Here is a 10,434-nt window from a genome sequence, read left to right on the forward strand (position 1 = left end):
TTTTTTTTTTAATAAACGATTATCTACACTAACGGAAAGAGGGTGGGTTTAGCCTCACAATGGGCAAGCAATCATATGTTCAAATTCGCCTTTAGTGAGAATCGAACCTAAGACCTCTCGCTTACAAGTGAAGATAAATATCACTAGACCGTAATACTAAGAGGCAAGAAAAAACAACACTTAAACAAACAAATTACATATGTTTTTATTTGGAATAGGATCCTCTTTGTGGGGATCCAGATGATCAATCAATCAAGTCCGTTCATCGTACATCGTGCGGTTAGAAATCATTTTGAATTTTGAATTTAAAGAGGATTTGAAATCAATAAATCGTGTCCGTTTATCGTGCATCGTATGACCATAAATTATTTTAAATAATTTTATTTAAAATTAAATATAAGTAATACATGACGAAAACTGACCACACGATATACGATGAACGATCACGATTTGAGGATCCCCAAGATCCTCATAAAAAGAATCCGAAGCTAATCCTCCTGGTTTCATTAGGACGGCATACCACCGTGTCATATAGTCCATCCACTTGGGAAACTTTTGACTTTTGAGGGTAAAATGTCATTACGTTTTATGCATCGCTGATGCATTGGATCGCGTCAAAATGCCATGCAAGTTCTCCCACGGGAGACTTTTTTTTTGGGGTGTGATATCCACACATCCTTTTTTATTTCTCCTACACCTTCCTAGTTTTTGATTATCGGATTAAATGAATTGAAGAAAATCAATAGACATAAATTAATAAGGGATGTGTAAGAACTTTTTTATTTTTTTTTATTTTATTTTTTTTTATCAAATATGCCACTCAGGATTATCTCTCGTTGACCTTTGAGTTGCGTGGGTTATTAATAGCCTGAAAATAAAAAGATGGAAAAGTCCGCAGAGCATCTATAAAGCCAGTACGTGGGAGTGCGATTGCCTTCTCTTTCTCCAAAGACGCAAGCTTTCGATAAAATTACCGTCTTTACAGACAGACAGGTAACATAAGTGCTTAGCAACTTTTAATGAAGGCATCAAAGCTTTCTACTTGACTAGATTCATTTGTTTCATCAATCGTTGTGTTCGAATTTGTATGGATATGTTGGTCGATGTTGGTTGGCTTTTGATGTCAAAATTGCCCCAAGGGAATTGTTCTAATTGCAGTTAATTTTGTGGCAGAAGTAGATACATGGCTGGTGTGAAAAAGCTCATCCAAATCGACATCGTTTCGGATACGGTATGCCCATGGTGCTTTGTGGGCAAGAGAAATCTTGAAAAAGCTTTCGAGGCATCTCGTGATCGATTCAACTTTGAGGTTCTCTCTTTTTCCCTTTTGTTGGTTGTTGTTGCTGATGTTGATGTTGTTGTTGTTGTTGATGGTGTTGTTTAAAAGCGGTTTTTGACAACAAAAAACGCTTCTGAATAGGTTTGGTAGGAAAAATTAAAACTATTTCGACTGTGTTTTTAATAAAACCACTTATAGTAAAAGCGGTTATGAGCATCAGTGCTTCCTACAAAAGCAGTACCAAACCGACCCTTAAGTGTATATAAGTTGTTGGTTTTGTGTTGTGCCGTGATTCCATCCTAAATTGTTGTCACTATATATGAACTTTTCAGGTTAGATGGCATCCATTCCAACTTAATCCCAATGCGCCTAAAGAAGGCGTTGATAAGAGAAGTTATTACGAGGAAAAATTCGGGTCTAGTAGGTCGAAACAAATGGAGGCTCGGATGCAAGAGGTATCGCTGCAATTCTATGACTCACCTGTACAAATCGAACACATAAAATACATGTTTCCTCTCATCTCTCCGGTCACTCACTGTGTCCCCTTTGACAAGTGCAGATTTTCAGAAGCCACGGCCTCGAATATAACCTGTCCGGACTCACGTAAGTGTAAAGGATACTTATTTCTTCCTTTTCCATTGTTACGCTGAATGTATAAACTGTAAACAGCCAATTCGTGATGGAAGGAAAGCCCGGAAAAGGTTTTGTTAGAACTTGGATTGCAGTTTATGTATTTAGTTATTAGCGTTGTGTCGAAATTGTACAGGGGAAGTACTCTAGATAGCCACAGGCTTATCTATTTTGCTGGGACTCAAGGGCATGATAAGCAACACGATCTTGTGGGTGAACTGTTTCTAGGATACTTCACACAGGCAAAATACATCGGGGACAGGTAATTACGCACAGTTTCAGGCCAGTTTTCAATGACTTTACATCTGTATGCCTTAAGGTTGTATCTAGTTGTGATTTCTTTGTTTGTATAGTTATGTGTCAAACGTTGTGAACCGCTTCCATGGGAGAACAAATGAAAGTAGGAGTAAATGCTTTTGCATCCTTAAATCTGAATTAAGAGGCACAACACAAATATTTGCAATTTGGATGCAGGGAATATCTTCTGCAAAGTGCTCGAAAGGTCGGAGTAGAAGGGGCGGCAGAGTTTCTTGAAGACCCCAACAATGGGCTCAATGAGGTTTGTTTGCTGATTCCTTCGCGTTGCTATTATTTGCCAAGTTAACAAACGAGAACAGAACGTAGATTTGAAGATCGACTGATTCAACTTATAAGATTCTGTTTTAATGTGCTTGGGAAGTAAATCTGGCTAGAATCAACCTTCTGTATTTTCAATAGATCTGACGTTGCTTGTTATGATAAAATGAAGGTCAATGAAGAACTCAAGAAGTACTCAAGAAATATCAATGGAGTTCCACATTTTCTGGTGAGTGATGAGAATGTGAATATTGAACTTTTGTTTAACATATCCTCTACTTATGAATTCCTTGGTTCTTTCGGCAGATTAACAACGGAAAGCACGCGTTAAGTGGCGGTCAGCCACCTGAGGTGTTCTTGAGAGCTTTTGAAGCAGCTACAAAGTGATGCAACTGCAACCTCATGTATACGAGCTTTCGCTCTCCATCTCCAATAAGAATCCAACCCTGGAAATATATTTTCAATACATACGAGTAATTTTCATGTTGTTTGAGTGTGAATCATGAAACTTTTTTTTATTCGCGTGATGTAAGAATGCTAATGGTTCTGAGTGTAATGTGATCAATGGTTTGTTTATATATGTCTATCCATGTGACACCGGGTTTTCTCTTGTTCCTTTATTTTGTTCGTGGTTTCAAATCGCTTTGTTTTCACGAATCACGTTGCTAGTAAGATTAAAATGCTTGAACTTCGACATGTTTCTGCAACGCCCACAACTACATCGATTGGCAAACTCTGAAAGTCGTTTGAAAATATTATTCTGTTCCTTTTTTTCTTCATACAAATGATATCAAGGAAGAGGAATAGAACACAGATGCTCGGGCAGAAGACTAAAAGCTTTTAACCACTGAAGGCAAATAGTTATATTGGTTCATTTAGATGAGAAATATTCATCATGCCAAAATATACTAGCCAGGTCAAAATTTTGTTAGCATGAAAACTCAGACTGAAAGCACAAGAGCTTCGTGGTAGGCTGTAAAACTTTCAAACGTTTACAGTCCACAAGGTTGTCCGAAACCCACTACGCCAATTCATGAACAACTTTAAATCAAAAACATCATCAGATCCTCGTACGTTTAAGCTCCATTTGTTTGATCCATCACATTTCAATCGATATGGCTGGAAGGAAAAAACCTGTTGGAAGTTGATATAGTTGAGACATTGTGTCCGTGGTGCTTTGTGGCGAAAAGAAATCTCGACTAAGCTCTGGTGGTAGGTAACGATCGATACGAGTTCGAGCTCCGATGGCGTCCGTATCAACTCGACCCCCGATGCCCCTGAAATAGGCATCCACAGGAAAGAGTATAACGACGAAAAAGCTCGGCGAAGATGTGTCCGAGGAACGTATGTCAGATGTAAGACGTCATGCACCAACTCTCAACGTATAAATCCATATAAAGAGGGAGGAGGGATACTGAGTTTATTGTCATGCACCAAGAATCTCAACGTATAAATCCATATAAAGAGGGAGGAGGGATCCTTAGTTTATTTGAGGGACACCTTCGAAAGGCATGGTTCAAATTGTATTTCAGTGATCTCAATCGTTTATTTTCTTCTGTAATATGCTGAAAAGGTTGACGTAGAAGGGGCCCTAACAATTGGCTCAATGAGGAATGTTCTTCGATAGATTCTAGCATACAACTGGAGATATATTTCTCATCTTTATGTAGCTCTCATCACGTAACCATCGTGTAATAAGACATACGATGAAGGTGATACATCCCGGAACAACCAAGACTTAAACACGAGCAAAAACAAAAACAGCGCATTGTGGTTTTCTTATTTATGATTCTTTTTTAAGGAACCGAGAAGGTCATGGAAGAGCTCAAGAAGTACTCGGGAGTAAAAAGGAGTCCCATATTTTGTAGTGGATGATGAAAACTTCACATCCCGTAAAAATTGTGACCCGTTTGATAACTATTTTGTTTTACTTATGTTTGATTGGCTAATGCATTGATCCGGATCCACATTATTTTGGTTAATTTTTTCGGGCAGATTACTGGAAAGGAAGAGTTTAGTGGTGCTCAGCCAACTGAGGTCCTTCTGCCTTCGAATCAGCCACAAAATGATACAACTTCCCATCTCAAAGCATTCTCTCTATGTAGCTCTAACAAGAATATGCAACCTTGGAAACATGTTTTAAATGCTGAGCAATTTCCTTTTGTTCAAAAATTTTGTATGTTGTATTAGTATTGTTAATGACAATCGTTAATCGAGTAAAATCATACTTGAATGTGCAATCTTGATCTACAGTCTAATAAAATATCAAATATCCGACAAATGAACGCTCGACATTCGTCTGCATATATGAATTCTTATTTATCCTGCTTTTAGTTTTACCTGATAAAAAAACATTCCTCTGCATTCAATATTTTAGCGCGTTGATAACAATTCCCAATAAACAATACGGACAACTTTGTTCAGTCTTTCTAATCTGATGTGAGATTTAAGAGACACAAAGAAGGGGGAAAGAAGTGAAAAATTAATCATAATTTAACCTTCTACTCCACAGAAGACAATTACTACTCAATGACCACAGCAATTCAAGAACACAACAACTACCGAGCCTTATCCCACTAAGTGGAGCCTATATGATCCTAAAACGCCACAACGCTCGATTTTGCGCCAATGCAAGAAGTACCAGATAAATTTCTTTTTGCTGAAAACTTATATAGAATGAAAATTTAATTACAAGTTATCAGAAATCAAGTTTATATGTACTATCAAATGACACTTTTTGACATGTGGTATTAACAATGAAATCACTTCTTTAGTGTTCTCTCTTCCGAAGTTGTTGGATTCATCAACGACGCAAACCTTTTCGATCGCGATCAAGTCGTTTCATCGAATACCATCACCTAGAAGGCCAAACATACAAATCCAGAGTAAAAAAAATACAGGTTGCAGGAGAAAAGCAATTTGCTGTATTACAATTTGTCAAATCAGATAAAAATAACTTTTGGATGGACTGTCTTATTTTTTATAATCGACAGTACAAAACCAAATTGCTTGATCAAGCAGCTCGAGTCTGTGCATGTTTGTGAAGGAAAAAGAAATTCGAGTACTTCAGGAACAAAAATAAATCGTTAAAACGTCTAAAGCTAACCTTCATGTGACTGCAGTAGACTAGAACAGTTATCTTTCCACTAGTCATAAAATACGAAAGATGCATAGCAATATATCGGCAATGGTGGAATTTGCCTATAACGTAACAAAGTAACACAAATATTTGACTGTAGTTGAAAACTAAAAGCCATTACCACCTACAGATTATCATCATTATGAAAGAAAATGTTACCTTGCCACAAACAGGGCAGCTTTCACTTCTCTCCATCCATTCATATATACAACCAAGGTGAAAATGATGAGAGCATTTTGTCATTATTTTGGGGTTTTCTGGTGTGTATTCTGCATACGACAGCGGAAAAAAAATGAGAATTTATACATCAGAAGTTATATGTACCATAAGGGTACACTTTCCAGAACCATAAACCAATCAAAATTGCAACAAATATTGCAAATCCGCTTAAGTGCGTTTAACACTATATCCTAGCAAAGCTAGAATTTGACGTGAATGGTGGTGAATATCACTACCCAGACCCTTCCCTCCTAGCTTCGGGCCCAACTTAATGGAGCGGAATTTCTAGGGAAGCAAAGCAAAGGCACCATGAAAATGCACCCTTTGCATATGTATTTGAGTTTATTCGATCGGTAAACAAACATTCGCAATTACCAGAGACTAAACAGGGCGGGGTCATCATTCATGTCGAGTCTTTTAAAGTGGAAACAACCATCAGACGCACAAAATGTAAATATGAAGAAACTTTGGTACTAGAGATTGAGGAAGAAGGAGAAACACCAGTCAAAGAAACCCAAATAAAAATTACCTTCAAGACATGTTGGGCAAACATCCTCATCCTCCGATGATGTATAGAAGTTCCCAACTCCAGTTGTGGCTTTGGCTGATGATAACTTCATTGAGGACTTGGAACGATGTTCTATTGACCCATCTCCACAAGCAGAGCCATTCCATTTTTCTCCTGTACTCAAACTTTCAGAATCTGCATCAGTATCACTTCTTAGAGGTTCAGCCTCCTCATGAGAGTGGCTTGAGCCCTTCTCCCGCCTAGAAATCAACCCATCCCGCTGTAACTGGATGTATCTAGGGTCAACATCATAAGGCAAGGGCCTTGGAGGCGAACTAAACATGTCAGATAAGGAGTTGTCAAGTGATGCCGAGGAATTCATTGATGCAGCCCCCTGAATGGATGAGGGGATTGAATGCACTTCCCCTCTTCTGAATAATGATGTATACTGCAAAATAAGAGAAGATAGCATGTTATACTTCCATCTTGAAGATTTAAGTTTTTATCATCATTATTAATATCTTAAGAAGCATCAGTTTCAGTTTTTATACTCTTCAAAACTTCTAAACAGTGAGCACCTGCCTAATTGAGCAATCAAAAGTAAACTAGAAGATAAGTGAGGGCACAAAAGCAGCACTGAGCATAACTACAAATAAACAAAAGACCTATGTCGAAACTTTTATGCATTCTAAATATGTGGAACTCAGAAAATAAAAAGGACAAGAAAAAAGAAGAACTAGTTCAGCAATGAGGATGACGAAGGCGGAAGGCATACCACATTTAGAAAGTTCTGAAGAAAGCAACGAAGACAGACACATTCCCTATATGCAGAACTGTTCGGATTCACATAATCTTCAAACTCCTCAGCATTCAAACAACAACAAACAGAACCCATTGTGCCAGCTTCAAAATAAATCTCCGCAACAATTCCACACTCTCATCGACCGAAACCAACCAAGCTCCACTTGTGTAATAACCAAAAGAGCGCTAGGAGCAACAACCGTACTTTGACAAGTACGAGAGAGGACACAAAGCTCGCAGAAGTCCCACTGCCTCTGCGGACTAGTACCCTCCCTCCTTTATTTAACAATGTTGAATGCCTCAGTGGTTTTGGTATAACTTAAGGTTATATTCTTCACCTGCAAAATAGAAGACAGTAATGTTCAAGTTTCAAACAAAACAACAACATCGACAAGGAAAGATCTAAGACTCAAGAGTGCTATCCTCTAACAAATTCACCAGTTGCTAAAGACCCAAAAAAATGCAATTCATGTTGATCAGTTTACTGATACAGAGAGTTCATACATTTGAAATAAATCAATCATGTCATTGTCATGTTTCCTGCGAAAGATCGAAAGCACCTAACCAATTGCAGCTACATAATACCATGACTTCAATAATATGTAAACATAGAAAATTGAGAAGGTCATTATGATTATAATGTTCCACCAAAGAGATATTTTTAGACACAAATTCCTCACATCTATTCAGAAAGCAACCATCTTTTGGTTCCTCACCCTTCCTCTAGTCTGGTGAGAAAGAAAGGCATATACCAACCAACACAAAAATTCAAAGAAATGTGAAGGTCAAGTCAATCTATCCAAAAACTTTAAAAAGTAAATTGTGAAAGGAAAACAAGCAGTTATTCCAATATTTCAAAGATGATTGAATTAAAAGAATCCAGAAAAACACATAAACCAATGTAATTAGACAGACCCTTTTGCAAAAATCAAATTTGCAGCAATCAGAATGTTCATGGAATAAAACCCACTACCAGAAAAAGAAAACAAATAAAAAAATCAATCCCTTCTGCAGATATCAATTCATTCCTGATGCATTCAGAATATTCAAAACACTGCAGAAAGCAAATAAATTTCAGAAAAAAAAAACAGATACACATATTTTTAAATTGAATAGTACCTGAAAGAGGTGGGAAGGAAGTGGAAGGAGAGAGATGGAGATTGATATTGGTGGATGGACAGAGACAAGTGCACCAAGGAATCGGAAATTCAGCAGAATTTGGAACTGGGTGTTTTGATAAATAGATGATTAAAAAATCGGGTGCTAAATTTGGGTGGGTGGGTTGAGTAATTTGGGTCTTCGAATTTGTAAAATTTGTGTTGGACTTTAGTTGTATTTTGGAAGAGATTTTTTAGTGTGATTGATACACCGTGTGGTACATTACGTGTCACTAAACAAATGGTGAGGTATATGTTCTAAAAAGTTAATAACTTAAAAAATAAAATTTCTCTCCATCCCTATTAAAACATGTAATCTACTATTTATGTTTCCGTTACAACTAAAAATTTCTCGTATTTTGGATTTTGGGAGATAGAAGCTATGAATGCGCTCCTTTGATCTTTGTCTCCTGACAGTGGGTGGGTGGAAGGAAGAATCTATATTTCCTTCGTATTTTATTTTGCATTAACAATGGAAATTAACTTTACTTTAATGATCCCAATCGCAATCCAAATATAAAATAAATAATTCTCCCAAAAAAAAAAAAAAAAAAAAATTTGTGTTTTTTATTTTTTTATGCCTTAAATGTCAAAATGATTTTTGTGTTTTTAATTTTGTCAAATTGGTCTATGTATTTACATCCATTAGCCAATTCAAGACAATTCGTTAGAGAAACGTTAAAATTAACATGTGTCAGACACGTGAAATGACAAAGAACGTAATCACCCACTAAATAAATACGAAGTCTAACTTTAGAAATTGACATTTCGTTTAATTCACTTGAGTGCTATGCGATTTAGGACATGTTAATTTTAATTGTCTTTTAACATATTGTTTTTAATTGGCTAAAGGATGTAAACATAAGGACCAGTTTAGCCAAATTAAAAACACAATGACTAAATTAGACGATAAAGTAAAACCACAGGGACCATTTTGATATTTAAGCCTATTTATTTGGTAGAACCTTAAAAAATTGGTGTCTATTTATTTATCCTTTCTATTGGTGAAGTATAAATTGTCATGACATGTTCACTTGAATTGGCTAGGAGTTGCAATTATTCTGTTCTTTAATTTTTCTCTGTATTTACCCATGGTATTTTTTTTATTGTTAATGATCTGTTTACTTATCAACAACAACCACTAATTTTATCCATTAAGTGAATCGGCGGTATAAATTCTAAATACCAGTGCGTTTGATTTCAGAAATTAAGGTAGGACCTACCTTTTTTTTTCATTTCTTATATGAGAAGTCAAAAAGTTAGAATCATTCTTTGTCCTCTCACACTCATTGTTTCTAATTTTTCATGTGTAATGAGACATATGAAATCATAAGACTTTTTAGACCACATTCGCAGATCAGGTGACGTGTCACTAATAAAAAATAAGCATGTAAATCAACACTTAAATAATAATCTAATTATCAATGATTACGTCATATTATTTACAAAGTATATTTTAAATAAATGGTCTCACTTGCATTACCCTTTTCCCACTTCTGGTAGGATGCATGAATTAGTGGTTGATGATCATATTGATGGTCTATAAAGAGATTAGCAATTTGTTTTGGCTTTTTGGCCAAAATGATCATTGAGATTGACATAACTTCTTAATTTGGTCCTTGATTTTTAAAATCAATAGAAGTGATCATTGAGTTTGTCTACTATCAATCATTTTGGTTATTTCGTGAAAAATCTTCATTGAGTAAGAATAAAATGACAAAACAATCCTCAAATTTTTGTTGAATCATTTTGTCCCATTATTTGTTAAGTTGAGAGTATTTTGTCAATTTGATCCTTATTTAACAAAAACTCTTACAAAAGAACAAAAATGATTGGTGTGGACAAATTTAACGATTACTTTTATCGATTTCAAGTCTTAAAAACCAAAATAAGGAATTTTATCGATCTCATAGACCATTTTAACTAAGAAAACTCATTTGTTTTTCATCAAAGCGTCGGCCTTGCCGGCCTTGCTATTACATGCAACAAACACCGGGCACCAAATAAATTTTACAGTTTGAGAAAGTAACAATAGAAATGGCGCATTATCTTGACAAACACCGCACGCCAAACTCTAATTTTTATTCAAAAAAATCGGTTTAGAAGTAAGGAGAAATTCCTCACT

General features: G+C 36.1%; 2 protein-coding genes across 7 annotated transcripts; one reads left to right on the plus strand and one right to left on the minus strand.

The window, feature by feature from the left end:
• Positions 1–856: 856 nt before the first annotated feature.
• LOC137739687 (oxidoreductase bty37) lies at positions 857–3,080 on the plus strand. Of its 5 annotated transcripts, none has more exons than XM_068479347.2 (8): positions 857–993; positions 1,174–1,309; positions 1,612–1,734; positions 1,839–1,882; positions 2,046–2,171; positions 2,384–2,468; positions 2,658–2,714; positions 2,792–3,080. In XM_068479347.2, the coding sequence occupies exons 2-8, from the start codon at positions 1,184–1,186 to the stop codon at positions 2,870–2,872; spliced, it is 642 nt and encodes a 213-aa protein (XP_068335448.1). In that variant the 5' UTR covers positions 857–993; positions 1,174–1,183; the 3' UTR covers positions 2,873–3,080. The 5 variants fall into 5 exon arrangements, with proteins under 5 accessions (XP_068335448.1, XP_068335450.1, XP_068335449.1 ...); XM_068479349.2 differs by having other exon boundaries at positions 1,180–1,309; XM_068479348.2 differs by having other exon boundaries at positions 860–993; positions 1,177–1,309.
• Positions 3,081–5,134: 2,054 nt separating this feature from the next.
• Positions 5,135–8,408, minus strand: LOC137740803 (E3 ubiquitin-protein ligase At3g02290). 2 transcript variants are annotated; one of them, XM_068480605.2, is made up of 5 exons: positions 8,272–8,408; positions 7,127–7,490; positions 6,373–6,799; positions 5,784–5,893; positions 5,135–5,343 (listed from the first exon to the last, which is right to left on the minus strand). In XM_068480605.2, exons 2-5 carry the CDS (start codon positions 7,244–7,246, stop codon positions 5,317–5,319), a joined length of 684 nt encoding a protein of 227 aa, XP_068336706.2. In that variant the 5' UTR covers positions 7,247–7,490; positions 8,272–8,408; the 3' UTR covers positions 5,135–5,316. The 2 variants fall into 2 exon arrangements, with proteins under 2 accessions (XP_068336706.2, XP_068336705.2); XM_068480604.2 differs by lacking the exon at positions 5,135–5,343 and having other exon boundaries at positions 5,639–5,893.
• Between the last annotated feature and the right edge of the window lie 2,026 nt (positions 8,409–10,434).

This window comes from Pyrus communis, chromosome 9, assembly GCF_041283825.1.
Source record: "Pyrus communis isolate YQ-2024b chromosome 9, ASM4128382v1, whole genome shotgun sequence".
Taxonomy (NCBI): domain Eukaryota; kingdom Viridiplantae; phylum Streptophyta; class Magnoliopsida; order Rosales; family Rosaceae; genus Pyrus; species Pyrus communis.

Excerpts from the sequence above, each read along its gene's own strand:
- LOC137739687 (XM_068479347.2), top strand. The coding sequence starts at position 1,184 with ATGGCTGGTGTGAAAAAGCTCATCCAAATCGACATCGTTTCGGATACG. Across the intron at positions 1,310-1,611 it reads GTGATCGATTCAACTTTGAG|GTTAGATGGCATCCATTCCA; the intron begins GTTCTCTCTTTT and ends TGAACTTTTCAG. Across the intron at positions 2,715-2,791 it reads ATGGAGTTCCACATTTTCTG|ATTAACAACGGAAAGCACGC; the intron begins GTGAGTGATGAG and ends TTCTTTCGGCAG.
- LOC137740803 (XM_068480604.2), bottom strand. The coding sequence starts at position 7,246 with ATGGGTTCTGTTTGTTGTTGTTTGAATGCTGAGGAGTTTGAAGATTAT. Across the intron at positions 6,800-7,126 it reads TTCAGAACTTTCTAAATGTG|TATACATCATTATTCAGAAG; the intron begins GTATGCCTTCCG and ends CTTATTTTGCAG. Across the intron at positions 5,894-6,372 it reads TTGCCCAACATGTCTTGAAG|AATACACACCAGAAAACCCC; the intron begins GTAATTTTTATT and ends TGTCGTATGCAG.